Source organism: Dama dama, chromosome 5 (assembly GCF_033118175.1).
Source record: "Dama dama isolate Ldn47 chromosome 5, ASM3311817v1, whole genome shotgun sequence".
Classification (NCBI taxonomy): domain Eukaryota; kingdom Metazoa; phylum Chordata; class Mammalia; order Artiodactyla; family Cervidae; genus Dama; species Dama dama.
In genome coordinates, this window is record NC_083685.1 from 71,972,577 (window position 1) to 71,999,914 (window position 27,338).

The 27,338-nt window shown below is 38.9% G+C and overlaps 1 protein-coding gene across 1 annotated transcript in view; it reads right to left on the reverse strand.

The window, feature by feature from the left end:
• The window catches only part of CA10 (carbonic anhydrase 10), an 820,075-nt gene that overhangs the window by 671,920 nt on the left and 120,817 nt on the right, over positions 1–27,338 (reverse strand). The window contains exon 3 of the mRNA XM_061140932.1: positions 25,063–25,137. Coding sequence (XP_060996915.1) covers positions 25,063–25,137 — 75 coding nt within the window. The remainder of the gene's footprint in view (positions 1–25,062; positions 25,138–27,338) is intronic.

Below are 27,338 nucleotides of genomic sequence, written 5' to 3' on the forward strand. Positions count from 1 at the left end.
TGAGGAGGCCTTACAAATAGCCATGAATAGAAGAGAAGTGAAAGGCAAAGGAGAAAAGAAAAGACATACCCATTTAAATGCAGAATTCCAAAGAATACCAAGGATAGATAAGAAAGCCTTCCTCAGTGATGAATGCAAATAAATAGAGGAAAACAATAGAATGGGAAAGACTAGAGGACTCTTCAAGAAAATTAGAGACGCCAAGGGAATATTTCATGCAAAGATGGGCACAATAAAGGACAGAAATGGTATGGACCTAACAGAAGCAGAAGATACTAAGATGTGGCAAGAATACCTGGAAGAACTATACAAAAAAGATCTTCATGACCAAGATAACCATGATGGTGTGATCACTAACCTACAACCAGACATCCTGGAATGTGAAGTTAAGTGGGCCCGGGAAGGGGAATTGGAAGTTAAAGCTGGATTTAGACAAGGCAGAGGAACCAGAGATCAAACTGCCAACATCTGTTGGACTATCAAAAATGCAAGAGAGTTCTAGAAAAACATGTACTTCTGCTTTATTGAGTACACCAAAGCCTTTAACTATGTGGACCACAACAAACTCTGGAAAATTCTTAAAAGATGGGAATACCAGAACACTTGACCTGCCTCTTGAGAAATCTGCATGCAGGTCAAGAAGCAAGAGTTAGAACTGGACATGGAACAACAGACTGGTTCCAAATACGGAAAGGAGTATGTCAAGATTGTATGCTGTCACCCTGCTTAGTTGAACTCATATGCAGAGTACATCATGAGAAATTCTGAGCTGGATGAAGCACAATCTGAAATCAAGACTCCGGGAGAAATATCAATAACCTCAGAAACACAGATGACACCACCCTTTTGACAGAAAGCAAAGAAGAATGACAGAGCCTCTTGACGAAAGTGAAAGAGGAGAGTGAAAAAGTTGGCTTAAAACTCAACATTCATAAAACTAAGGTCATGCATCTGGTCATGCCATGGCATCATTTCATGGCAAATAGATGGGGAAACAGTGACAAGAGTGACAGACTTTATTTTCTGGGGCTCCAAAATCACTGCAGATGGTGACTGCCGCCATGAAACTGAAAGACGCTTGCTCCTTGGAAGAAAAGTTATGACCAACCTAGACAACATATTAAAAAGCAGAGACATTACTTTGCCGACAAAGGTCCGTCTAGTCAAAGCTATGGTTTTTCCAGTAGTCATGTATGGATGTAAGAGTTGGACTATAAAGAAAGCTGAGAATCGAAGAATTGATGCTTTGGAACTATGGTGTAGAGAAGATACTTGAACATCCCTTGGACTGCAAGGAGATCCAATCAGTCCATCCTAAAGAAATCAGTCCTGAATATTCACTGGAAGGACTGATGTTGAAGGTTAAACTCCAATACTTTGGCCACCTGATGCAAAGAACTGACTCATTTGAAAAGACCCTGATGCAGGGAAAGATTGAAGGTGGGAGGAGAAGGGGACAACAGAGGATGAGATGGTTGGGTGGCATTACCAACTCAATGGATATCAGTTTCAGTAAACTTCAGGAGTTGGTGATGGACAGGGAGGCCTGGTGTGATGCAGTCCATGGGGTCGCAAAGTGTCAGTCATGACTGAGCGACTGAACTGAACTGAACATTTACAAAGTTCATTTCCGTATGAACATTTGGAATCATGCCTGGCACAAATTAAGCATAATCTAAATGTTTGTTAAAACAGACAAATGCTCATACAGTCCTATAACTAATAAGTTGTCCTAGTAGGTGAAATGTCTTCCACCTCTGCCCATCTCTAAAAATGTTGGTTTTTCTCAGTTTTTACTCTTCTATTTCTGAGCTATATTTTCTTTTAGGTAGTCCCATTCACTCAATGGCTTCAAATATCATTTGTTGGCAGGACAAAACCACACATATTCCCCAGACCTCTCTTGCCAACATGCTGCCTCCTCTTTAATGTTTCATAGCATGTCAAAATTAACATGGTTAAAACAGAATACTGGACTTGCTGAACTCCCCATCTGCATCTCCTACAGTTTACCAATTCATATAAAGTCTCCACCACTCACCAAGTTGCTCAGACTCCACATATAAGATTCATTCTTTATTACTCTCTTTCCATTCAATACCTCAGTGTGACCTGTGCACACTACCTCCAAAACATCTCCAGAATCAGTACACTTACTTCCATCTCCTCTCTTGAGTCTCCAATTCTAGCCACCATTATTTCTCACCTACACTTCTATAACCATTTTCCAACTGCTTTCCCTAAACTCACTTTTCCCTTTTCTCTGATCTATTCTCTCCAAAACAGCTAAAATGATCATTTTTTTAAATGTGTATCATGCATGAAACAACTCTGTTTAATAACCCTGCTTGCTTAGTATCAAATAAGATTTAAACCTCAATTCCTGAAATGTCTTACAAGCCTCTTATTCCCAGTTTCTAATTCTTTTTACATGTTGCTAGATACTTCAATCATTTCCCTGGATTTCTCTGCAACCCACTCACATTCCAATTTCTTCCTAACTCAAGGACTTCCAATTTTTGTGCTCCATCTTGTTTTAACCTTCTTATTTTGCTCCTCTGTTGGCCAGACTCTACTTACTCTTAATTTAAGGCCCACCTCAAATGACATTTGTCCAATAAGTCCTTCTCATTCATATTAACTTCAGGGATTTTGCCATGCCTTATAAATAAATATCTTATTTGTGTGTTTACTTGGTTGATATTTGCCTCCTGCACTAGATTGCCTCCTGCAATTGTAAGTTCTGAGAAGGAAAGACCATATTTGTGTGTTTAATATATACATGCAGCCCCTATCCAGTGTCTGAATTGAAATGTATTTTTTGACAGAAAGAAAGGAAAGGAGGAAGGAAGGAAAGAAGGGAGGGAAAGAGAGAGAGGAAAGCATTCACTAGTACTGATCAAGGTTCATTGACTTGCTTCCCTGAACTGGCAAGTCATTAAAATAATAAGGGAGTTGGGGAGAAAGTGCTGGTTTGTTGGGAAAAGATGATTTATTACAGTATTGGTTCATTATCATTCAGGGCATACATATATACTCTGTCTTCCACCATACTTTCCAGATATTAGAGTACAATTACAGAAAATATAGTAGAAAGGAAATAAATATATAACAACTCTGATGGACTGTTGTCTGCCAGATGGCTCTGTCCATGAGATTCTCCAGGCAAGAATACTGGAGTGGGTTGCTATTTCCTTCTCCAGGGGGTCTTCCTGACCCAGGGATTAAACCCACATCTCCTGTGCCTGGGTTCAGAAACAGAAGCTGAGCAAAACTAAGGTGATTTCAGAACCACAAAGCTAATGCAGAGATAAAAAATAAAAAAGGCAATTCTGCTGAGGAATGAAATAAAATCATATATACCATTCCATAAAGACTTTTTTTTTTTTACTTTAGAGACAGACCTTGCCTTTTTATCTTGTACTCATGTACCTTGAAGAGAAAATGGTCTATCCACATTCTCCATTTTTAACCCTCTCATTCAAGAGATTTTTCATAGAAAATGGCAAGCATAACTGCAGAAGAAACCACATCAGTTACCAGTTACTAAACAATTATTTATTTAAAACTTAAACAGACATCCATAGACATTTGAAAAAAATCAGCAGCAAGAAAGAGAAGAACCAAGATTAACAGGTAGACAGCACTGAAAACAAAACTTAAAAAAAAATCAATTAGTATCCTTAGAGAGATTTAAGAAGATAATGTGCCTATAAAAAAAAATACACATAAAAGTATAAAGCAAAAATCAAAAATAGCTTTAGAAAATAAAATGTGATTATTAATTTTAAAAATTTAATAAATATGTAAAAGAATGGAAGTTGCTGAAGGCCAAAGTACAAATAGGAAAGATAAGTAAAAGAAATCTCCTAGAACTTAATACAAAAGCAGAGAATGAAATTATAAGAGCAAAGAAAGGAAATAGAAACTGTGGATTGAAAGAAAAAAAGGCTATAAGATAATCAAAAATAATAATAATAATAAAGGAAACTTCCCTAAAATAAGAAGTGACTTGAATATTAGTTCATTTAGTCAATAAGATTCTTATTTTTTGTCAGATATTATTCCTGGTATTCATAGATCAGTGAGCAAAACAGAAAAAAAAAAAAAAAAATCTCTGCCCTGTTGGAACTTGCACTTCAGCATGTTGAGCATAAATAATGTAGAAAAAAAAAAAATGTAAACATTAAGATACATCCCATAACATTTCTGAACTTTAAGGATAATGGTAGTGTTTTAAAAGCTAGTAGAAGTCTGGGCTAGTGTGTTACATTTATTTATCTGCGAAGTCATCAGACTTCTCATCTTGGATACTATTTACCAGCTGACAATAGAGTAATACATAGAAAATCTGAACAAAGGTAATTTTGAAACTAGAATTCTATCACTGAACAATCATTCATGTATAAGGACAAAAGAAAGATCTTTAATATCTGAAGACCCAAATAATTGATCACCCATATACCCTTTCTATAGAAAACAAAAAAATAAAGATAACATAAGTAAAACTTAAATATATGGAGTTCAGGAAATTATAAAGTGAATTCAAAATTATAACACAATTTCTGTATGAAAAAGTAGAAAACTGGCATAGCTTGACATATTATATAATGCATATAACAATATGACATATTTCTTATATATTTTCATACTGATGAGATACAGGTATAATTTCTTCTGAAACTACATATGAAGTAATATTTTCCCAGGAAAAACAAACCCAAGAAAGGTATGGTCTAGTTATAAAACATTCTAAAATCAGGCATGATTCTGGGCAACTGTGATGTGTTAGAAAGATCATTCTGGAGAAAAATATTCAAAAGGAAAAAAAAAGTCAACTCTTCAGGAATAAGGCAGACAGCCTGAAATAAAATATACTAATGTTTATAACTGATATTAGCTGTATCCTGTGAATCACCTGTGCTCAAAAGATGAGGAGGCAAGGTTGTTTAAAAGCTTAGAAAGTGAGTCCATAACTGAGAAGAAGCTGGAACCAGTGTTATAGATTTTGGAGTTGTTCACATAAAACAGGTAGCTGCTGAGGCTGTGAGAAGATCTGAGATGAAAAAGAAAGAGGATCTGAAGCACAATTCATGGAAGTGACATGAGGAAGATAAGGCACAAAAGGCTACAAAGCCCTTAGATCTAGAAACTGTACATCTAGAAATGTGTACTTTTCCAGAAGGAAGAGGGGGTGTCTGAAAGGAGAATCATTGGTGATCAGACATTGATACTTGGCACAAACGGGTGACCCAACTCTGTTAATGATGTCAGAAGACAGTTTGTGGGGAAACTTGGAGTTGGAATCTAAGAAATTTTCACAGCTGCCATAGTGGCCAGTCCATGGAGTGGATTGTGGGGAGAAAGCCTTTGCCATCACATAGGGATCCTGCAACACAGGTTGGGATCTGAGGGGGACAGTTGACTCTTTCCTACTACCAAAGTTTCCAAGTAAGAACATCCTTTGCTGGATACTTACTACATAAAAGCTTTCATCATTTTTACAATGTTATAGAATATTATGTTTTATGACAGCCCACATTTTATAACACTTCCTGTTTTCCCAGTATAAGAAGTAGGGTTCCTAGTTGGAAGTTATGGTCCTGCTGCTTTTGATTATCTACCATCTGACAAAAGATATAAACTGAGGGTAAAAAAGAAAAAAAAAAAAAAAAAAACCCTGCTGTGAATTCTGTAAACAATCATATTATCACATAACAACTCAATGAACAGTGTTTACTCTTACAAGTACCTCACCAAGCCGCTTTTCAATAAAGCTCTATCCATGACTTGTGAAGGCAAAGTAGGCATGTCTTTCACATGGGAGGTTTAGCCAGGAGGAGAAAAGAGTGAATGTTCAGCTAGCCGGGAAGCCAGGGGATAATGAGGACAGTGTTATGAACATTAAGTGCCGGGAGCCATTATGGGAGATCGCACCCATGACGAAGTCATGAAGAAAATACCTGACAGGCAAGGCCGTCCAGGATATAAGGGACCCTCCAGGTTGGCCTCGGCCTCTACCCCACCCTGTATCCTCCTCCCCCTTTTTCTGTTGTTGTTCTTGTTTGCCCTGCTGCAGATTCTTGTGTTGCCTGCCGAGAGCTCTCCTGCTCCTCTTTCACTAAATAAAGACCAACTTAAAACCCTAATTAATAAATCTCCTGGACGCTGGTACCCTATGAGGGGGCCAGGGATGAATGAAATGCTTCCATTCAAACCGTTTTGCTGGCATTCTGGCTTGTTTGATAAATGTGTGCTCTCATTGCAAAAAATGCTCATGATTGTTCTAAACATCCTAAACACAGTACGCTAGCAAAAGAAACTATAAGCATAGGCCCCTCTGCGGGGTGAGAAAAGCTCCACAAATAATAGCCACAAATGTGCCTAATAGAAAATACTTTAGATAGAGATTAACTGGTGACTTCTTGCAGGTAGTTAACTTTTAGACTAAGAGCCTGTTTTGTGCTATAACTGCTGTTTTTGCAATCCTTCGCATTTCTGTTCTGTAAAAATGTAATCCTATCTAGTTCCCATAGAGATGACGCCTATTAGAAAGAAAATAGATTAATCACAAGAAAAACAGGGTCCGCTACTGAAGTTGCTTAAGTCACACCAGGTGCAAGCTATAAAATGTTAGCTGGCCTGAAGGCCAAATGATAAGAAAGACTCTTGTGAACGAAAAGTATGTGGGTGACATCCTGTTTCTGTTGAAGGTCAAGTTGCTGTAATGTTTTGAGATGACCTGTGTGTAAGCAATATGCACTTCCCCCAAAAAAGATGTTCTTAAGGGTATAAAGGGGCAGTGCAAAAGTAAACTTCAGACTTAGCCCCCGAGCTTTGTCTCACTGTCTCTCACTCATTCGCCGACTCCGTTCATCCTGAGGGTTCCCCTGGATCCTGCGGGGGCTGGACCCCAACAATTAAGGAAATTATTTTTACTCAGAAAAGCCATGTGTTTCATGGCCAAAAGGCAGCCTTGAACTCTGCTTCTGGGTTGCCCACCCCTGCTTTGAGGTTCAGTGAATGTAAAGTTCCAGAACCTAAGGCTGTATACAGAAGCATACCTAAAGTTTTTGACTCTAGGGCAGATCATTTTTTAATACCCATTCCAACAGTGATTGTTAGCAGTAACCACACAACAGTCATTAATCATTTTCTTTAAAATTGAAAATTTTCAGTGGTTCAGGCATTATTCAGATTCAATAAAATATTTTATGGATGAACTGAAAATTACACTGAACAAAAACATTACACCTTGCAGTTCACATTTTGCCTCCATGTTTTAAATTTTTAAGTACAAACAAAAACTTCAAATAATCACATGGAATGCCTAACTGAGGCAATTCAAGTCCTGTTGCTTTGTGCTCACAATAACAGTGTTATTGCTTATTTTCAATTAACTGTTTAAATTCAAGAATATGCAGTACTACACATTGGACTACGGGGACTGTTCTACAGTTAATTCTACCAATCATGAGCACTTAAGACATCCTCATGGAACAAACACACATAGCTAAGTCCATGTGTATTTGAGGCTAACTGAATAACTGAGAGTTCCCCCAGTTAACTTCTGTGTAGAATACAGTGCTAATTAAGTAGTTAAAAAGTAGCAAAAAAAAGGTGCTAATTTGAAGATTACACATATTTTCTTTAAACACAACAAAAAACATAGGAATTATTTGGATCTTAGACCAATAAAACACTTTTGACAGGGCAGAGTTATTTCCTGGCTGGCATTTTTTAGAATTTCCAGCATATGGGGATAATAAAAGGCAGATCAAAATTTTGGTGGGTTTCCTCATTATTATTAAATTCTCCACAGACAGTGTACTTCCTGGCTGCCTACACTCACTGTGGACCATCGCCACTGTGCTTCCCTTTATACACCTCTGACTGAATAGGTTCTGAAGCTCCCAAAGTATTGCCCAAGAGGTCGTTCGGCTAGGGCCACCTGTGTGGATTGGGATTAGTGTAGCACCAGGAAAGCCATGTACCTCTGAGAAGACAGGGTGCAAAAGCCAATCCAATAGGAGTAGTCAGTATTGGATGACTGCAACCTGACACCAACAAACCTTCTCACAGCTTTTATGGATACTTATACTCAACTTGCATCCTTGTGTACAATGTGCTATTGTTAACATATCTTAAAAAGATTTACAGTTCTTCCCTGGATTTTGGATTATTAGGAACTCAGAGTAGTAGTACAACTGAGAAGACTCCTTCCTTGCAATCACAAATAACAACACAAAATTATTACAATGAAACTACTAATGTTGTTGTTTAGTCGCTAAGTCATGTCCAACTCTTGGCAACCCCATGGACTGTAGCCCACCAGGCTCCTCTGTCCATGGGATTTCCCAGGCAAGAATACTGGAGTGGGTTGACATTTCCTTCTCCAGAGGACCTTCCAGACCCAGGGATCCAACCTGTGTCTCCTACTTGGTAGACAGACTCTTCACCACTGAGCCACCTGGAAAGCCCCAAAATACTAATACCTTTGTAGATTTTTCAGAGCATATAAAGCATATATATGTCTAATACACAATTTTATTTTTACAAAAATATTTGAAGACCTAAATTTTATTGTCCTTATTTTACAAGTGTGTAAACAGAGGTTCTGAGAAATTAGGTGATTTCCAAACATTGTAAAGTTGGTACATAATGGAGTGAGACAGAAAATAATCTTCTGTGTGAAGTGTATTTTCTACTACACAGTTTTGAAGTATGGTGATAATAGGGAATGTCATAGATGAAATGATAAAGAGAAGTGCTTATTGCTTCAAGAAGTTTACAAACTATTGTTTACTAGTAGGTCAGATTCCATTATGTTTAATCCAGCAGCAATGCCCTTTTCCATTTCGTTAACATAACAGATTCCTACATATCTGTGGGGAGAGAGCAAATTAGCCAAGATGGCACGTTCAGGCTCTCTCACTGCACATTTTGTAAATAATGATCATGTAACAGCTGAGACCATTTATAGCACTCTACATGCGTGTCATGAGGTACTTGCTTGGTCACGGGATACGGTGTGCAGTACGTCTGTGTGAGCCCCACCTAGAAAGCAGAGGCATTTACTGTGTGTCAAGACTGTGTCCATTGGGTCCACCATGAGAAAAGAGAGTATAGCGTGTCTGTGCTATGGCTGCTGCACCAGCCAGGAAAGAAGAAACACTTCTGCATTTCCTACAGCTCCTGGAGTCTTCTTCCAAACGCTTAGTTCATGCGTTTCCTACCCTGGCTTCAGTGAACAGCGTGAACAGCAAGACAACTTGTGTCACGAACAGGATCAGTGATACAACATATTTTTAAGATCTACTTCAAAGGAAGTCTTCATCTGCAAAGCCTTTTCTGACCCCAAAGGCAGAGATAGTTGCTTTCTCCTTTGTCTCATCACTCTAGTCTCACATCCCTTACTAAGGTAAACTGTAATCCTTAATTGGCATGTCTGACTCTAAACTTGTCTCTGAGTTCCTTAAGATCAGGAGTATTAGTTTGTTCTTATTCGTATCTCCAGTGTCAAGCAAGGTGTATGTTTCCTATTAGGCTCAGAGTAAATTTTGATCTCTACACATTCCAATTTTGAGGAAAAACATAACTCCAGGTATTTATAATTGAGGGTTAGTCAGTGTAACATCACCCTCCTATACTGAGGAGAATGTACCCATTAAATTCTATTTGCTTTCTTTAAAGATTAGGTATCAGAAATCTAGAGAAACACTTTATATCATTGACTCCATTCCAAACACTTGATTTTGAGAATATAATAGAAGTATCCTGTGAATTAGATCAATATTCTATTTTTCAATGCTGCTAAGATTATTATTTTTTTGTTTGTTTTAATGCTGCTAAGTTTTATTGTCCTTATTTTACGAGTAAAGAGAGACTCTGAGAAACGAGGTGATTTCCAAACATCATACAGTTGTTAAATGATGGAGCAAGACAAAAAATATATACCTCCAAACCAATCTTGTATCACATTAGCAAACTCTCAGAGACAAAGCCAGAATGGGTCCTTGAAAATCGTGCAGCTCAATACTCTGATTTTACACACAGAAAAATAAAGATTGTGAAGTAATAAGTGACTTGCCTGAGATTTCATGTTTGGTTAGTGGATGAATCAAGCCAGTGAGAACTTTATAATACTCCTTGCTGTTTCCAAAACACAAAGAATGAAGAAAATACACAGTTGTCCTGACCCACAACAATGCTCAAGGAAATTCAACAAATAATATAAGAACCTACACAGTAAGAATTGAGGTCATCCAGTAGCAGAGGGTTATTCCCTTGACCAAGCAATATGCAAGAGAATTTAAAATGAAATTCTATACTCACACAAAAAGGTCTGTATACACGTTTTTTTAGCGAAGAAATTGATATCACAAAGTGAGTCATTAGGAGGGGCTTGATTTTAGGACATCCAATCTTCAGAATTATAAGGTAATAAACTTGTTTTGTTCCAGTGTTTGTGTTAATTTGTTACAGCAGCCACATGAAACTAATACAGTGATTTTATGTAGCACTCAATTATCCTGCATTGAAGGATGCTGGAGAGTAGGTAAGCTTAGGGGCTGTGGGATCTTCTTTACAAAGGGAGACTGAATGAGGATTGAGGTGACTTGCAGTGAATTCCTTGAGGAGAGAAAACCTATGCCCTAAGTGAAATCTGACACCAACGTCAGTAGAGCCTGTAAACTCTAAAAGTGGACCAGGAGGTACAAAGGATAGGGTAAAGCAAACATTGAGCCTGAGCTATCTGACAAAAGACAACGTACCAAACATGACAGCAAAGAACTTGGAGGGGAGAGGCATCAGAAGCCAGGGTCTGAGAGCAGAGGATAAGGCAAAGGAAAGGATTGGAAAAGCAATTTGAAGAGAAACCTGGTGAGTCCCCTAGCGTTGTCGTCAAGATGGAGCCTCTGCATATCCTCTCCCACCCACCTCACTTCTTATTTCCTCTCTCTCCACAGTGGAGAACACTCCGCTTTCCAACAGGTTGCCCAAGTCAGAAACGTGGGAGCCATATACATAAAACCCCTCACTTTTCCTCTCACCTTATATTTGTAAGAAATCTTGGAATGCTGGCTGTGAAATCTGAGGTGGCATCAGGTAAGCTAGCTTTGGTTTTCTTCTGAGGATACTCTTCACGCTTACTCCTAGAAAGGAAAGTTATGACCAACCTAGACAGCATACTAAAAAGCAGAGGCATTACTTTTTCAACAAAGGTCCGTTGAGTAAAGGCTAATGATTTTTCCAGTGGTCATGTATGAATGTGAGATTTGCACTATAAAGAAAGCTGAGCACCGAAGAATTGATGCTTTTGAACTGTGGTGTTGGAGAAGACTCTTGAGAGTCCCTTGGACTGCAAGGAGATCCAATCAGTCCATCCTAAAGGAAATCAGTCCTGAGTGTTTATTGGAAGGACTGAGGCTGAAGCTGAAACTCCAATACTTTGGCCACCCGATATGAAGAGCTGACTTATTTGAAAAGACCCTGATGCTGGGAGGGATTGGGGGCAGGAGGAGAAGGGGACGACAGAGGATGAGATGGTTGGATGGCATCACTGACTCAATGGACATGAGTTTGGGTAAAACTCCGGGAGTTGGTGATGGACAGGGAGGCCTGGCGTGCTGCGATTCATGGGGTCGCAAAGAGTCGGACACAACTGAGCGACTGAACTGAACTTCATGTAAAGGCAAAAAATCAATATCCAATCCAAAGACTACTATTTCCCTCTTCTCAAGTTAAATATATTTAGGCTAGAACAATGTCTATGCATCTTCAAATGCCATACTGGGAGTGATTTGGGTTGAACATTTTAGCTCTGCTGCTGCCAAATCACTTCAGTCATGTCCGACTCTGTGCGACCCCCATAGACGGCAGCCCACCAGGCTCCGCTGTCCCTGGGATTCTCCAGGCAAGAACACTGGAGTGGGTTGCCATTTCCTTCTCCAATGCATGAGAGTGAAAAGTGAAAGTGAAGTCGCTCAATCGTGTCTGACTCTTAGCGACCCCATGCACTGCAGCCCACCAGGCTCCTCCGTCCATGGGATTTTCCAGGCAAGAATACTGGAGTGGGGTGCCATTGCCTTCTCCAGAACATTTTAGCAGCCTTCCATAATTTTCTAATTGAGTGAAGGAATGAGGGGAACAGTTTACTATACTGAGGTACTTGGGGCACTTGTTCCCACATGCAGGAATGAGGGTCACTGTGGTAGACCAAATTCTAAGATGGCCCCAAGATCCCTGCCTCCTGTACACATACCCTGTATAATCCCTCCAGCTCGAGCATAGAAGGGATTTGTATATAGGATGAAATTTCACCCCTGTGATTACACTATATGTGAAAGAAGGAAGGAATATTTTCAGATGTGAATGAGGTCCTCAATCTGTTCACTTTGAGTTGATCAAAAGAGATATTATCCTGAGTAGGCCTAAATTTTAAAAGAGAGTCCAAGACTTCTCAGAAGAGAAAGAAGAGATTCAAAGCAACACACTTTCCTTTTGGCCTTGAGACAATCAGCCATATGGTGAATTCCTATGAACAAGAGTAACTTATAGGAGTTGAGGGCCTCAGTCATGTAACTGTAACTGAATTCTGCCAAAAACGTGAATGAGCTTGCCCCAATGAGAATGCAGCTGGTCTGACACCTTCTCATGAGATCCTAAGCAGACCCAGCTAAACCATGACCAAATTCCTGACCCAAGGAAACTGTGAGACAATAAATGTGCACTGATTTACATCACTAAATGTGTAGTAAATTTTACACAGCCATAGAAATCTATTATAGGCAACATTTACTACATGGAGAAATGAAGGTCATGCATGACCCCAGGCAAGCCATTCTAGATCAACAAGGATCTTTACCAACGAGTGTGATTCCCTTCCTAGGAGGACTGCTAAAAGAAAAGAGAGTTCAAGTTCCTTACAATGTCTGATAGGAGCCTTTCTTAAGTAAAGAAAACTGGCCATTTCAGCAACACAGTCATCAAGGCTAAATTACAAATGGTTGGCAGTAGATTATAATTAACCTCATCTTCCAACAATCTTGAGGTTTTTTGTTTAATTACCCAACAAGCCAGGGGTGAAAAGTGCATGTTGGGAAAATGTATTGATCTGGGAGAACAATTTTTACTTAATTTTAGAGAAGGCACTGATATAATGAGCCAAAACAACCTCCTAATGCAATCCTGATCAAAAACAAAGATTTAAACTTCTCTATTAACCGTCCAGATGGTTAGAAACTCAATCTCATGATCCCTTCTTGATTGCTGGATCTCTGAGAAACAGTAAATTGATTATAACTGTTTACTGATTTCCCATTATTCCTAAGATCTCTTTTTATTTATTTATTTTTTGATTGAAGGCTAAATGCTTTACAAAATTTTATTAATTTCTGCCAAACATCAACATGAATCAATTGTGGCCCACACTAAGTGTGATCTGGCTCCTGACCAGCTCCAGTCTCAAACCACTTTGCTTCTGTCACTCTGCACTCCGGCCACAGTGAAGTTTGTTCTTTTTCCTATATATGTCATATCCATGTATTCAGGCTCACTCCTTTGCCTGGAACACTTTTCTAGGCACACTCTTCACTGCTGCTGTCCCTTCTACAATTCCAGTCTCAGCTTCCCATGGCTTCTTCAGGAATGTCTTCCATTATTTCCAGACTATTCTTGCTGTACTTCTCTAAATCCTTTATAGAATGTAGAGCAGTTTGCAATGATGTGTTTATTTTGCTTGTGATTAGTTTTCTTTATATCTGGCAAGAATTCTGCTCTAATCCAAATTGATTTAGCAAATATTGAGCCCCTGCTGTACACAACATTTGCACAGTGACCTGGAGGAATAGGGGTAGAAGGAAATGAGGTTCCTGCTTCTAGAAGCTGGACCCATCGCAGGGTCCTTGTTGCCACTATATTATAATAGCTCATGTCTCTTTCAATACCTCCCTTGGTGCCCCAGTGCCCTGATGGTAAACTCCAAGCCCCAACTGGTAAGGTCTTCCATCATCAGGCTCCTGCCACCCTCTTGGCCCTGATTCCCCTGAGCCTTTTGATTCCAGTGATCCTCTTCCCAGCCTTCAGAACTTCGCCCATCTGGAACACCCTCTGTGCTCTCTCAGACCAGGAAGCCCCAAACACCCTTAATGGCAATCGTCAAAAATATTATAAGGTTATGGACATTTAGATATCCCTCTCCCGCTATGCTCAGTTCACTGAGGTCATAGTGGGCCTTTTCTGTGTCTTTACCCACCAAGAGCCAAGGATGGTGATGCTGAAATCAGGTGTCCAAAGAGAGCTTGCTGGATGAGTGAGTTCAAGAACCCACATCCAGTTACCTGGGAGTGATCTTTTGGACATGGTAGAATGGAAGTGATTTTTCTTTCTTTCTTTTTTTTTTTTTTTTTTTTGCCTGCTCTAGGTTCCATAAAGTTGGGAAAATATATACCACAAGTGTCTTGTTTTAAAGATTTAAAATGGAGTCAAGCCCTCAGATTTTGATGCCCTAGTCTGAAAAGAGAGAAGAAAATTCCCTACCCAAACACTGCTATGTGAAGAAGGTGGTCAGGGTGAGAGACTGCTTATTATTATTAGAGACTATCTCTCTCACTAGACTGTAAGCTCCAAGAAGTTAGAAGCCGTGCCTTTTTAAATGTCCGATTCCTGGCACAGACTCTCCTCTATAAGTATGCTCAGTTTTTCTACTGCCTTGGGTAAATGGATTGTGAACAGATAGTATTCTGCACAAGTTTTCTGAAATGTGCTAAATGTGTATATATTTATCCTAAATTTTAAACATGTTACCTGTATGTCACAAGATAAATTTCATGCTGAATCTTTCAATAATATAATTAATTTAAAAATTATTGGGTTTTTTTGTTTGTTTGTTTTGTTTTTGGTTTTCATTGTCAACATAGGTGCATGCCATCTTTTGCTTGGATGATTTAAAAAAATCACCTCATGGATCTTTATGCCTTTGATATTCTCATTGAAATACAGTTCACCTTCATTACTGTCACCATAGCTGAATTTTTATTCATTTTTTCTTCCAGTTTTATTGAGATATAATTGACATACAGCAGTGTATAAGTTTAGGTATACTGCATAATGATTTGACTTACATATACTGCAAAATGGTTATCACAATAAGTATGGTGAATATACATCATTTCATATAGATGCAAAATTAAAGAAATTGAAAAAAATATTTCTCAGACATCTATAATGTGAATGTTAGTACCCTTGATGCTGTTTCCAAGGTCTTATATATTGTCCTCATTTACGTTTTCCTTTTTGTTCAATTCCAGTGATTTCCCTTTCTTTGTTTCCCAACTCTGAATTGTTCCTCTGTATCACCTAGTCTTCTGTTGATTTCTTCTAGCATACTTTTATTTCAGCTGTTTGGTTCTTTTTTTTTTTTTTTACATTTTCCAATTTATTTATATTTTTAACATTTGTTAAAATTTCTAACTTCTCACTTTTTTTATCCATTCTTCTTCCAAGTTCTTTGAACAGCTTTGTGATCATTACCTTGAGCTCTATTATGTTATCTTTACTTCACTTAATTCCTCTTTGGTCTTATTTTGTTCTTTCATTTGGAATATAGTCCTCTGTTGACTAATTTTGCTTAATTTGCTGTTTTTATTCCTATGCATTTGGAAAGTCATTTGTATTTCCCAGCTATGGAGAAATGGCTTTTTATAAGAGACATCTTAGGTATCCCAGCAGCACACTCACCTTTAGTCAAAGAGCTATATGCTCTAGGTGTTCCCTGTATGGGTTGAATGTTGCCAGTCCTGCCTTGTGAGGAGGTTGCCAGTCACTGGTGGTCAGGGCTGGGTCATGAAGTGGCCAGCTGCAGAGTCCTAGGGTTCCTGGGGTTAGTGCTGCCCCAGTGGTAGCTGGATCAATGTCCCAAGGTTGCAGAGCCTAGGGGGCCTTGGAGATGGTGCTCATCCACTGGTGGTGAGACTTGTCCTGCAGCTAATAATGTCAGTGAACTGGTGTGCAGGACGGGGTCCTGGGCCCTCTGGTAAAAGGGCTGGTTTTTTGGATGGCTGTGGGCTTAGAGTCTTTACGGCAGCCAACCTACTGATGGGCAGGGACAATCATAGTACTAACAGGCTACAGAGAGGATTCCAAAATAGCACTGCCAGAATCAGTGTAATTGTGGTAGAATGAGATTCCAAAAATGACTGCTGCCAGTGTCCACATTCCCAGGGTGAGTCCCAGTTGTTCCTGCCTCCCTGGGAGACTCTTCAGGGTCAGCAGGTGTATTTGACCCAGATTCTTGCAAATTACTGTTTCTTCCCTGGGTCCTGGAGTATGTGAGATTTTGTGTGGGCCCTTTAAGGGTGGACTCTATCTCCCACAGTCCATTGATGCTCCCAAAAGTAAGCTTTGTTGGTTTTCCTCAAAGTAAAATATTCTAGGGGCTCATCTTCATGGTGCAGAACCCCCAGGCTGGGGAGTCCAAAGTGGGATTGGATTCCTTGCTCCTTGAGGAACACTTCTGCAACTGTAATTATTCTCCTATCTATGGATTATCCACCTGGGGGTATGGGTCTCAACTGTACTGAGTCTCTGCCCACACCGCCCCCCACCATCTGTCTTATCATTCTTTCTTTACATCTTTAGTTGTATATCTTTTATGCTAGTCTTCTAGTCTTTTTCATTAATAGTTGCATTATAAATAGTTATAATTCTGTCTTGTCCATGGCCATTTGACACATAGCTGGATTTAAAAAACATATTTGATTATGTCTTTTCAGAGCTTAAAAATGTCTTATAATTCTTCTACTGAAAAAAAAAATTGTGTCCTTTTAATAGGAGAATTATAAGACCTTTATAAAGCTCTGAAGAGACATAATAGATAGCCAACAGGAATTCGCTGTATGTCTCAGGAAACTCAAACAGGAGCTCTGTATAAACCTAGAGGCATGGGATGGGGAGGGAGTTTCACAAGGGAGGGGACATACCTATGGCTGATTCTGTTGAGGTTTGACAGAAAACAGCAAGATTCTGTAAAGCAATTATCCTTCAATAAAAAACAAATTAATTTAAAAAAACAAAAACAAAACTGTGTCTAAGCTCTTGAACATGGAACATAAAGTTTCACAGTGTGGCCCCTGATAACACTGCTAATCCCCTAACTCATCATATTCCACTGTGTACCCTGCCTTTTAGGGACTTAGAGGTACCCACCACTCCCCAAACCCATAGTAAATTTTCACTCTTCTTTGCCAATGCTATTTACTCTGATAATCCTCACATTCTCCTCTTTATTCACTTTGGATAAACCTGAAGATTGTCAACACCCAGTTCCAAAATACTTCCTTTCTTTCCCCGTATACTAAGAAATGTGAATCTCAGAGAATGCTTTGGGCTGAAAGTAAAAGAAAAACTAACTCAAAGTGGCTCCAACGATAAGATGCTTTGTTATCTTATTAAAAAAAAAAAAAAAATGCTGAGGCAGTCCAATGGTTAATTCATTGCTCAAGAGGGCCATAAAAGATCTGAATTATTTCCAACGTTCTGTTCTGGCATCTTTAGTGTAGTTTTTGCTCCCAAGTTGTTCAGCAGACATCCCCTCTCAAGCAATGAATAGAAATAGTTATCATTTGTTCATATCTGTGTTAGTGTATTAGTGTATTAGAGTGTCCCAGAGAAACAGGAGAAGGAAATGGCAACCCATTCCAGTGTTCTTGCCTGGAGAATCCCAGGGACGGGGGAGCCTGGTGGGCTGCCGTCTATGGGGTCACACAGAGTCGGACATGACTGAAGTGAATTAGCAGCAGCAGCAACAGAAGCAGAGACACAGAAAAAACAGAATATCCATGTTTATGTGTGTGTGTGTGTGTGTGTGTGTGTGTGCGTGCATGTATGTGTCCACAGAGAGAGATATTTCAAGGAACTGGTTCACATGATTATGCATAATGACATATCCAAAATTTTAGGCCATCCTAAATTGATAGGCCATCAGTTTGGAGCAGCTGCTGTTCCAACTGAAGGCCAAAAACTTCTTCAAGCACAATTTCCCTCAGCCTTTTTCTGTTAAAGTCGACAGCAGATTGGATGAAGCCCACTAACATTATGGAGGTAATATGCTTTACTCAGGGTCTACCAATGAAAATGTTAATCTCATTTTTAAAATATATTCATAGAGACATCTAGAATAATGTTTGATCAAATATCTGGGTACTGTAGACTAACCAATTTTATACATAAACTTGGCCTTCATAACATCTAAATCAATTACTGTCAATAAAGAGGCTAAAAGCACCATGCTGGTGTAGATATCCGCCAAGAAAAGCATTTGTGGGACTGGGAAGGTCTCCATCCCTGAGTTCACGACCATGTGGAGGTGAACACTCAAATAAAATGGGGATCTGTCTGTAAGGCAAAATGAGTGATGCTGGATGAAGCATAGACTTAAGCAAGTAAACAACAAAGTCTGTTGAACACCAGGCAGAATGAATCCCAACTCTTTATGGCCCCCTTTACATGTCCTGTAAGTCCTGTTAGAACCCTTATACTAAGTCATGGTTTTATGGCTTATCTGCTTCTTTTAGGGTGTGGGTTTACCCTTACATAAGATCCATGTACAGTTAGATTTTTAACAACAGTCCCACACATGTGCTCAGTATCAGCTGGCTACTTCTTAAATACTGTTGAACTGGGCAAAATGGGATATTCCAATGCTATTCAACCTTATTTTGGCCATTGCCACAGAAATCATGTATTTTTATCTACCACAAGCTTCATAAAAGTCACAGGTTTACACTATTATGTCAACTGATAATTATTTCTGGACATTTGTAAAAATTTATGGGACAATAAATATTTTTCAAATAATCCAGTAATATGAGGGTCTATTTTCTTTTACACATTGATAACCTAAAAAGAAAAAAAAAAGTCCCAGCAGCAAAGTAAAGAACACTCTTAAGCTTATATTTAGTAATGATAATAAGAGAAAAAGGGTCCATTGACCAAAGCAACAATTCAGATAAAGTGGGTAGTCTGGAGTCTGTCAAATATTAGAGCCTCAGGTCCAATTACTTAATTCATAAATTCTCATGACTCTTATCTTTTTAAAGAGATTTGAAGTTCCCAAAAGTTTAAAATATTTTAAACAGAAGAACTATATTTAAAAAAAAATCCTATGATGCAAAAACCCATTATAGCATCCAGTCCCAACACTTCCTGGCAAATAGATGGGGAAACAATGGAAACAGTGACAGACTCTATTTTCTTGGGCTCCAAAATCACTGCAGATGGTGAAGACAGCCATGAAATTAAAAGACACTTGCTCCTTGGAAAAGCTATGCCCAACCTAGACAGCATTTTAAAAAGCAGAGGCATCACTTTACCAACAAAGGTCCATCTACTCAAAGCTATGGTTTTTCCAGTAGTCATGTATGGATGTGAAAGTTGGACTATAAAGAAAGCTGAGTGCTGAAGAATTGGTGCTTTTGAACTGTGGTGTTGGAGAAGACTCTCGAGAGTCCCTCAGGCTACAAGGAGATTAAGCAAATCAATCCTAAAGGAAATCAGTGCTGAATATTCACTGGAAGGAATGATGCTGAAGCTGAAACTCCAATACTTTGGCCACCTGATGCAAAAGACCTGATACTGCGAAAGACTGAATGCAGGAAGAGAAGGGGACGACAGAGGATGAGATAGTTGGAAGGCATTGCTAACTCAATGGACATGAGTTTGAGCAAGCTCCAGGAGCTAGTGATGGACAGGAAAACCTGGCATGCTGCAGTCTATGAGGTCACAAAGAGTCAGACACGACTGAGCATCTGAACTGAACTGAAAAGTTTAGAAAACGAGGTCATCGGATACCAGTCTTTACCAAGAAGCCAAAGTGCTTTGGGACTCTTAAATCTAGAGGATGATGAAGTTATCTCTTTGATGACCACTGTCATCAAAGACACGTTGAGCTCACAGATTCAAGGAATATTTACTAAGCACCTTGCATGTTCTAACATCATGAGAGACCCTCACTTGCATGATTACATTTTTCAGTGTATAGTTCTCTTTCTCAAACAGAGAAGTATTAAATATCCAATTACGTTGTTAGGTAAACTCCAGAGTCCATGCTCATAACTCCACATCTTGCTGCTTCCCATGTAGCAGGTTTTATACATATTAACTCATTTTAAAACTGGAAATGAGGGAAACTTAGATTCTTTTAAATCAGTGCATGAAGAAAAGATAAAACTTCTCCTGTGGTCATCTTAAAAGCACCAACTCAAAACACGGACTTGAGTACATGTAAAGAAAGAATGTGTAAACAGAGGGGAGAAAAGAAAAAAAAAAAAAAAAAAAGACTGGGGCAGGGGGACTTGGTATACTATGGTTAAGAATCTGCCTTGTAATGCAAGAGACATAGTTTTGATCCCTGGACACAGAGCTGAGATCCCACATGCCACAGAGCAACTAAGCCTGTGTGTTGCAATTATTGAGGCCATGCACTCTGCAGCCTGTTTGACAGAACTACATAGCCCCTGTGTCCATGCCACAATTAATGAGCCTGAGTGCCACAGCTAGAGTCCGTGTGCCACAGTGAAAGATCCCACATGACATAAGGAAGATTTCGTGTGTTGCAACTAAGACCCAATGCAGTCAAATAAGTAATTTTATTTATTTTTTAAATATGGGACAAAGGAGTGCAGTTCAAGATATTGGAGTAGAAGGATGTGCATTCATCTTCTGAGAGAGCACCAAAATTGCAACTAGCTTTTGAGCAACCATTGACAAGGTGATGCTGAAACCCACCAAAGAAAGATACCCCATATCCAAAGACAAAGAAGAAACTGCAGCAAGATGGTAGAAGCACAATCATGATAAAATCAAACCCTATACCTGCCAGGTAGGTGACTCACAAACTGCAGAACAATAATACCAAAGAAGTTCTCCCACTGTTTTGAAAGTTGTGAACCCCACATCCGGCTTCCCAGTCTAGGGATCTGACAAAGGGTCCCGGAATCCCTAGGGAATCTGACGTTAAAGACGAGAGGGGTTTGATTATAGGATTTCCACAGGACTGGGGTAAACAGAGACTCCACTCTTGGAGGACACAAATAAAATCTTGCATGTACCAAGACTCAGAGGAAAGAAGCAATGACTCCCCAGGAAACTGAACCAAAACTACCTGCTAGTATTGGAGGGTCTCCTGTAGGGATGTGGGTAGGTAGGGGCTCACCATAGGGACAGGGGCATTGGCAGCAGCAGGCTGGGAAGATCCCCCTTGGTGTAAGCCCTTTTGGAAGTTGCAACTAACATTACCATAAAGCCATTAGACATCAGGGCTAAAAGATCTCAAGCCAAACAACTAGCAGGGAGGGAGCACAACCCCACCTATCAACAGATAGTTGGATTAAATCTTTACTGAGCATGGCCCTGCCCACCAGAGCTAGATCCATTTTTTTTTTCCCACTGCCAGTCCCTCCCATCAGGAAGCTTGCACAAGGCTCTTCGCCTCCCCCGTCAGAGGGGAGACAGACAAGGCAAGAAGAGCCACAGTCCCACAGTGGTTAAAATAAAATCCATATTACAGAAAGTCAGTCATCATGAAAAAGCAGAACGTTATATCCCAGATGAAGAGACAAGATAAAACTCCAGAAAAAACAACGAAATGAAGTGGAGATAGGCAACCTTCCAAAAAAAGAATTCAGAATAATGATAGTGAAGATAATCCAGGATCTCAGGGAAACAATGGAGAAGATGCAAGAAATGCTTACTAAAAACCTAGAACAACTAAAGAACAAATAAACAGAGATGAATAACACATTAGAAGGAATCCATAGCAAAATACCCAAGGCAGAAGAATGAATAAGTGACCTGGAGGAGAGAATGATGGAAATCACTACCACAGAACAGAATATAGAAAAAAGAATGAAAAGAAATGAAGACATCATAAGAGACCTCTGGAACAACATTAAACACACCAAACATTCACATTTCAGGGGTCCCAGGGGTAGAAGAGAGAGAGAGATAGGACCTGAGAAAATAATTGAAGAGATAACAGCTGAACTCTTCCCTAACATGGGAAAGGAAATGGTTAATCAAGTCCAGGAAGCATAAGAGTCCCAGGCTGGATAAACTGAAAGAAGAATAAACCAAGACCACGGCAGTCAAACTGATGAAAATTAGAGACAAATATAAAGTATTAAAAGCACAAAGGGAAAAAGAACAAAAAATATACAAGGGAACCCCATCAGGCTATCAGCTAATTTCTCAGCAGAAACTCCACAAGCCAGAAGGGAATGGCATGACATATGAACCTACAACTAAGAATACTCTACCCAGCAAGACTCTCATTCAGATTTGACAGAGAAATCAAAAGTTTTCTAGACAAGCAAAAGTTAAGAGAATTCAGCACCAACAAACTAACTTAACAACAAATGCTAAAATAATTTCTCTAGGCAGGAAACACAAGAGAAGGAAAGTATTTACACAAAAGAAATCCAAAAAAATAAAGAAAATGGTAATAGGATCATACATATGGAAAACTGTCTTAACTGTAAATGGACTAAATGCACCAACCAAAAGGCATAGACTGGATGGGAAGATGAAAATATGTGCATGTATGCATTTCCACTTACCACATCACTCAGCTTGACTCCCCAAATTGTAAGTAATTATCTTATAGTTAGGTTAATCATGCTTCCATTATTACTTGCAATTGTAATTATCTATTTGTCCTGGTACTGATTGTGAAAACTCATAAACATCTCTTACTATTGTGACTATGTAACTATTACTCACATATTACCATTGTATCATGATTGGTCAACAGAAAACTAAAATAACTCTATACCACCAAAAGTAAGATTTAATAGAATAACCTGTAATCACTTTTTCAAATCCAGATGCATATCAGAATTATCTTGAACATTTTTAAAAAATAAAAATGCCCAGGTATTTTTTTTTTTCTCCAGAGCTCCAGATATGTTTCTAATGAGCAGCCATGTTAAAAACAACTGAAATATATGGTGATATTTTACTTTTATCTAGTTTGTTTCACTTTTACTACTTAATATTCAGTACTCCCATTTCATTTAGTTTATGTTTTCCAATTTCTCCATCTCTTCTTTTTATTTTTTTGATGTTCCTTCTCAAAACTTCCTCAAGCATAGTAGAAAAGCTTTTGTATACATATTATGTATGTATAATATTTATATACACATGAATATGAAATTCATGTGTATATATATTTTAGAAAACACATGAATTTTTGCCTAACTAAAACATTTATGACATTTGACTCTACTTGTTTGACTTACTATGAATACAATGCTAGATTTCTAATTAAAATAGATATGCAACAAACAACAGGGTTTACTGTATAGCATAGGGAAATGTAGCCAATATCTTGCAATAACCTATAATGGAAAATAATTTCAATATTGACATATGTATATTATGTATAAATGAATCGCCTTGCTGTGCACATGAAACATTGTAAGTCAACTATACTTCAGGGATATATATATATATATAAAAGTAAATAAATAAAGTAATTTAAAAAATACGGGGCAGAAAAGTAAAACCTTTCAGACCCTCCCCAGGATTATCCATGAGCATTTCAATCAGTAGGGAGGATATTACTAGTTTAGCAAGACTTCCTATAACCTGGCAGAATGCCCTTTGTTGCTCTAATTTAATAATCACAAAGCATAAAAAATATCATTAGAAATGTAATTTCCCAGATATCCTGAATAACAAAAGCAGATTTCTCAGAAAAAAAAAAAAAAAAAAAATATATATATATATATGCCAGCCTTCTAGCCATTGAAAAGGGATGGCCCCAATCATAAGTATAAATTGTCATATATCTCTGTCATATCATATGAACACAGTAATGTCAATCAAGTTATTGTAAGACTATTATTAGAAACATGATTATTTTCAGGTGACTTACTCAAGCCTAGTTTCTATGCCCACTGTACCAAGAAATAAATGTGCCCTAGTAAATTTATCAAGTTAATAATACTAATTTATGAAACTAACTGGCAGTCAGCTGCCTTTCCCCTGGGCCATTCACTCTTCCTCCCCATGCCTGGTTTCCTCGTATTGAAATTTGTGTCCCACAATACCAATGAGAAGTGAGGTTCAGAGGAGTGTAACAACTCTCTCAGCTCTGCACAGCTGATATAAGGAAGTCTACAGGACAGGGAAAGAAGACACAGCATCCAAGAATGAACCAGGTGGCCTGGGGGCACCACTCTTTCCACCTGCCACCAACCGCAAAGACCTCAACTGACACTTGGGGTCCTCTATTTTCCGTGCCTGAGTTGGAACCCCATACTGACTCCATTTGAGAGTTTTATTTCTTATCCTCTCACGTATAAGCAGTTAAAAATACCCTGAAATACCTCACCTGCCTTCCTTTCCATCCTTCTCTTTAACATTCCTGCTCTTTTTCTTGCCTATGAAAGTCTTGAAGCAGCAGACTGAGGATTGTGAAGAGGATAAGAGTAGTAAGGGAAGACAAGGACCCTCCACCTTGTTTCAGAACTTAAGTTATGACATGCTTCTGGCTCTAACCTGTCTTCAGTTCTCTCCCCTCATGCTGACAACATCCACTTGGCCTGTTATTTTTCATCTGATACTTGGCCCAACTAAGTCCTGACCATGAATATTACTAAAGGAACATCAGAGATAACATGCATCACAGTCAGCCTCACTGCTATGATCAGCCTTGCCAGACTACCTGTTTCCTTGACATTAAAAAAAAAAAAGCTCTTTCTCAACCAAATTTCAGCATACAAAACCTCAACCCTGACTCCTGCATCTCCCTAACAGAGCCGTCTGTAGATGCAAGAACCTTAAGATATAAGCTCAGAAGAAAAAACACAATATTGGTTAAATTGGCACTCATTTAATAAACTTGCTCTTAAGGAAGTATTGATCTAGCACCTAAATCAGACTATGGTGACTTATACAATAGATTCCATGCCATATAGCAAATGCAAAATTCTGGAAATAATAGATTTCACTCATATTACTTTCCTAAAAATAAAGTAAGAAGAATAAATGTGCATTTACCTGGGACAAAGCTTCCCTGGACCACCTCCTTGTATGCCCACCAGCCTTCGTGGATTTTTGGTGAATTCTGTTGAGCTAAAGGAAAAAACAAAGGAGAAAAGAGACTAAGATGAAAGCAGAGAAGTACTGTATCCTGGTTGTCCGATAAAAAAGAGTGACTATACATAAAATAATCCTTTTCTACCCAAAAGTCAAACGACAGAATGCAATAGCAACCTCCCCCCTCCTTATTTTCAATGTGTTTATTAACCTGTAAAGATACTGTCATAAAGTTTTATTTTAAAAAACACTCAGGATATTTCTACTGAAGAGAAATAGTAAGGATGTATTTACGCCTATTTGAATTTCCCATCACTTATCTCTAACTCACCTCTTTTTTTTAACCTGCCCCCTACACAAGTACACACATACATCTATATAAGGAAGACCTATCAGTATGACTGAAGAATCAATTCAAGAAATGCCATTTAAAAAGAAGCAAAAGGGAGCCCCTGAATAATTAAAAATGTTGCAAGTGACAAAAGCAAAACTGAAAGACTCTGTTATATCAAGAGAATTGCAAAACACTTTGACCTCTGTCCCTTTCCATTCATTGTTTCTTCAGCTACTCATCCATTAAGATGTGGCATTATATAAGATTTTAGCAGAGGCCGCAAGACAGTCAGAGCATCTGAATCAAGTCTCTTATGATGGAACTGCACAGTTTTTGTTAGCTTTCTTTGACATGCATTGAGAATGATCCAAATTCACCCTGCAAAAATCAGTCAGGCTAATCAGGGCTCATTGGATGATATCAAATACAAAACATGATAGGTACAGATTAGAATTGAAGAAAACAAAGGCTTTCACATAATATGTTCCTAAATTCCCATTTAAATTGGCAATTTGGAAAGACAGGGCAGTACATTTAAAAGGCAACTCATTTAAAGTTCTGCTGTAGTACTATAGGGGTTTATCTGAGCTAGGGAAACAAGAGAAGTACTGCATTTCCATTTTAATGCTTCCCTGGTGGCTCAGCTGGCAAAGAATCTGCCCTCAATGCAGGAGACCTGGGTTCAATCCCTGGGTTGGGAAGATCCCCTGGAGAAGGGAAAGGCTATGCACTCCAGCCTTCTGGCCAGGAGAATTCCATAGACTGTATGGGGTCGCAAAGAGTCAGACATGACTGAGTGCCTTTCACGAGAAGATCCTCAATAGTCATCTTGCGGTTGCTTCCATCTGACTTCCAGTGGGTGAAGAGCTGATTAAGAATTTCTCAGAGCAAACATGTGAACAGAAAGCAATTTTAGCTTCTGCTGTGTTCTCCACTTTTCTTTAGCTATGGATTGGGATCTTTACTTGATGTGCGACAAGCCCCTGGGAAAAATCAAGGCAATTAATAAAAAAAAAGGGCGGGGGGGGGGGGGGAGGCAGGGGGGTTGACAATGAAAACTGTCATCACTACCAGATAAGGAAATACACATATCCAAGGTCTTTCTTTTGATAGTAAGGAAAAAACTATTTCGATTTTATTCTCTTTCTTGTGGCAGTTCCAACCACAGAAGATAGATATAATTTAGAATCACCTTATACTTTGGTCCAGACCCAAGCAGGGCTGAAATAAAAATTTGCATTAAGAAATAAAGAAATTTTAAAAAAGTGGTGGAGCAGCCTATATCACTTTTACTCAAAAGGCTTAAAATGAGATAATAGTTAAAAGGCTCAAAGGTACCTGAAGTTGAAAATTAAGAAAAGGAAAGTCCTTAACATCATTTATTCTGAAGCTGGTATTCTAGAATCACTACAGTGGCCATTCATTCTGATCTTATGATCTTAACAAAATTTCTGTCTACCTGCTGTTCCCAAGGATACGACAAATACCACATTTATTGTTCTCTCCACACTTTTGATGTACCTTCCCCCTGCCCCAACCCCGCCTACTGTAATCCCTCATCTCCCTGAATTTCAGAACATTCAGTTCAGTTCAGTCTCTCAGTCGTGTCTGACTCTTTGCAACCCCATGGACTGCAGCATGCCAGGGGTCCCTGTCCATCACCAACTCCCGGAGTTTACACAAACATGTCCATTGAATCGGTGACGCCATCCAACCATCTCATCCTCTGTTGTTCCCTTCTCCTCCCGCAGTCAATCTTTCCCAGCATCAGGGTCTTTTCAAATGAGTCAGTTCTTCACATCACGTGGACAAATTATTGGAGTTTCAGCTTCAGCATCAGTCCTTGCAATGAATATTCAGGACGGATTTCCTTTAGAAGGGACTGGTTGGATCTCCTTGCAGT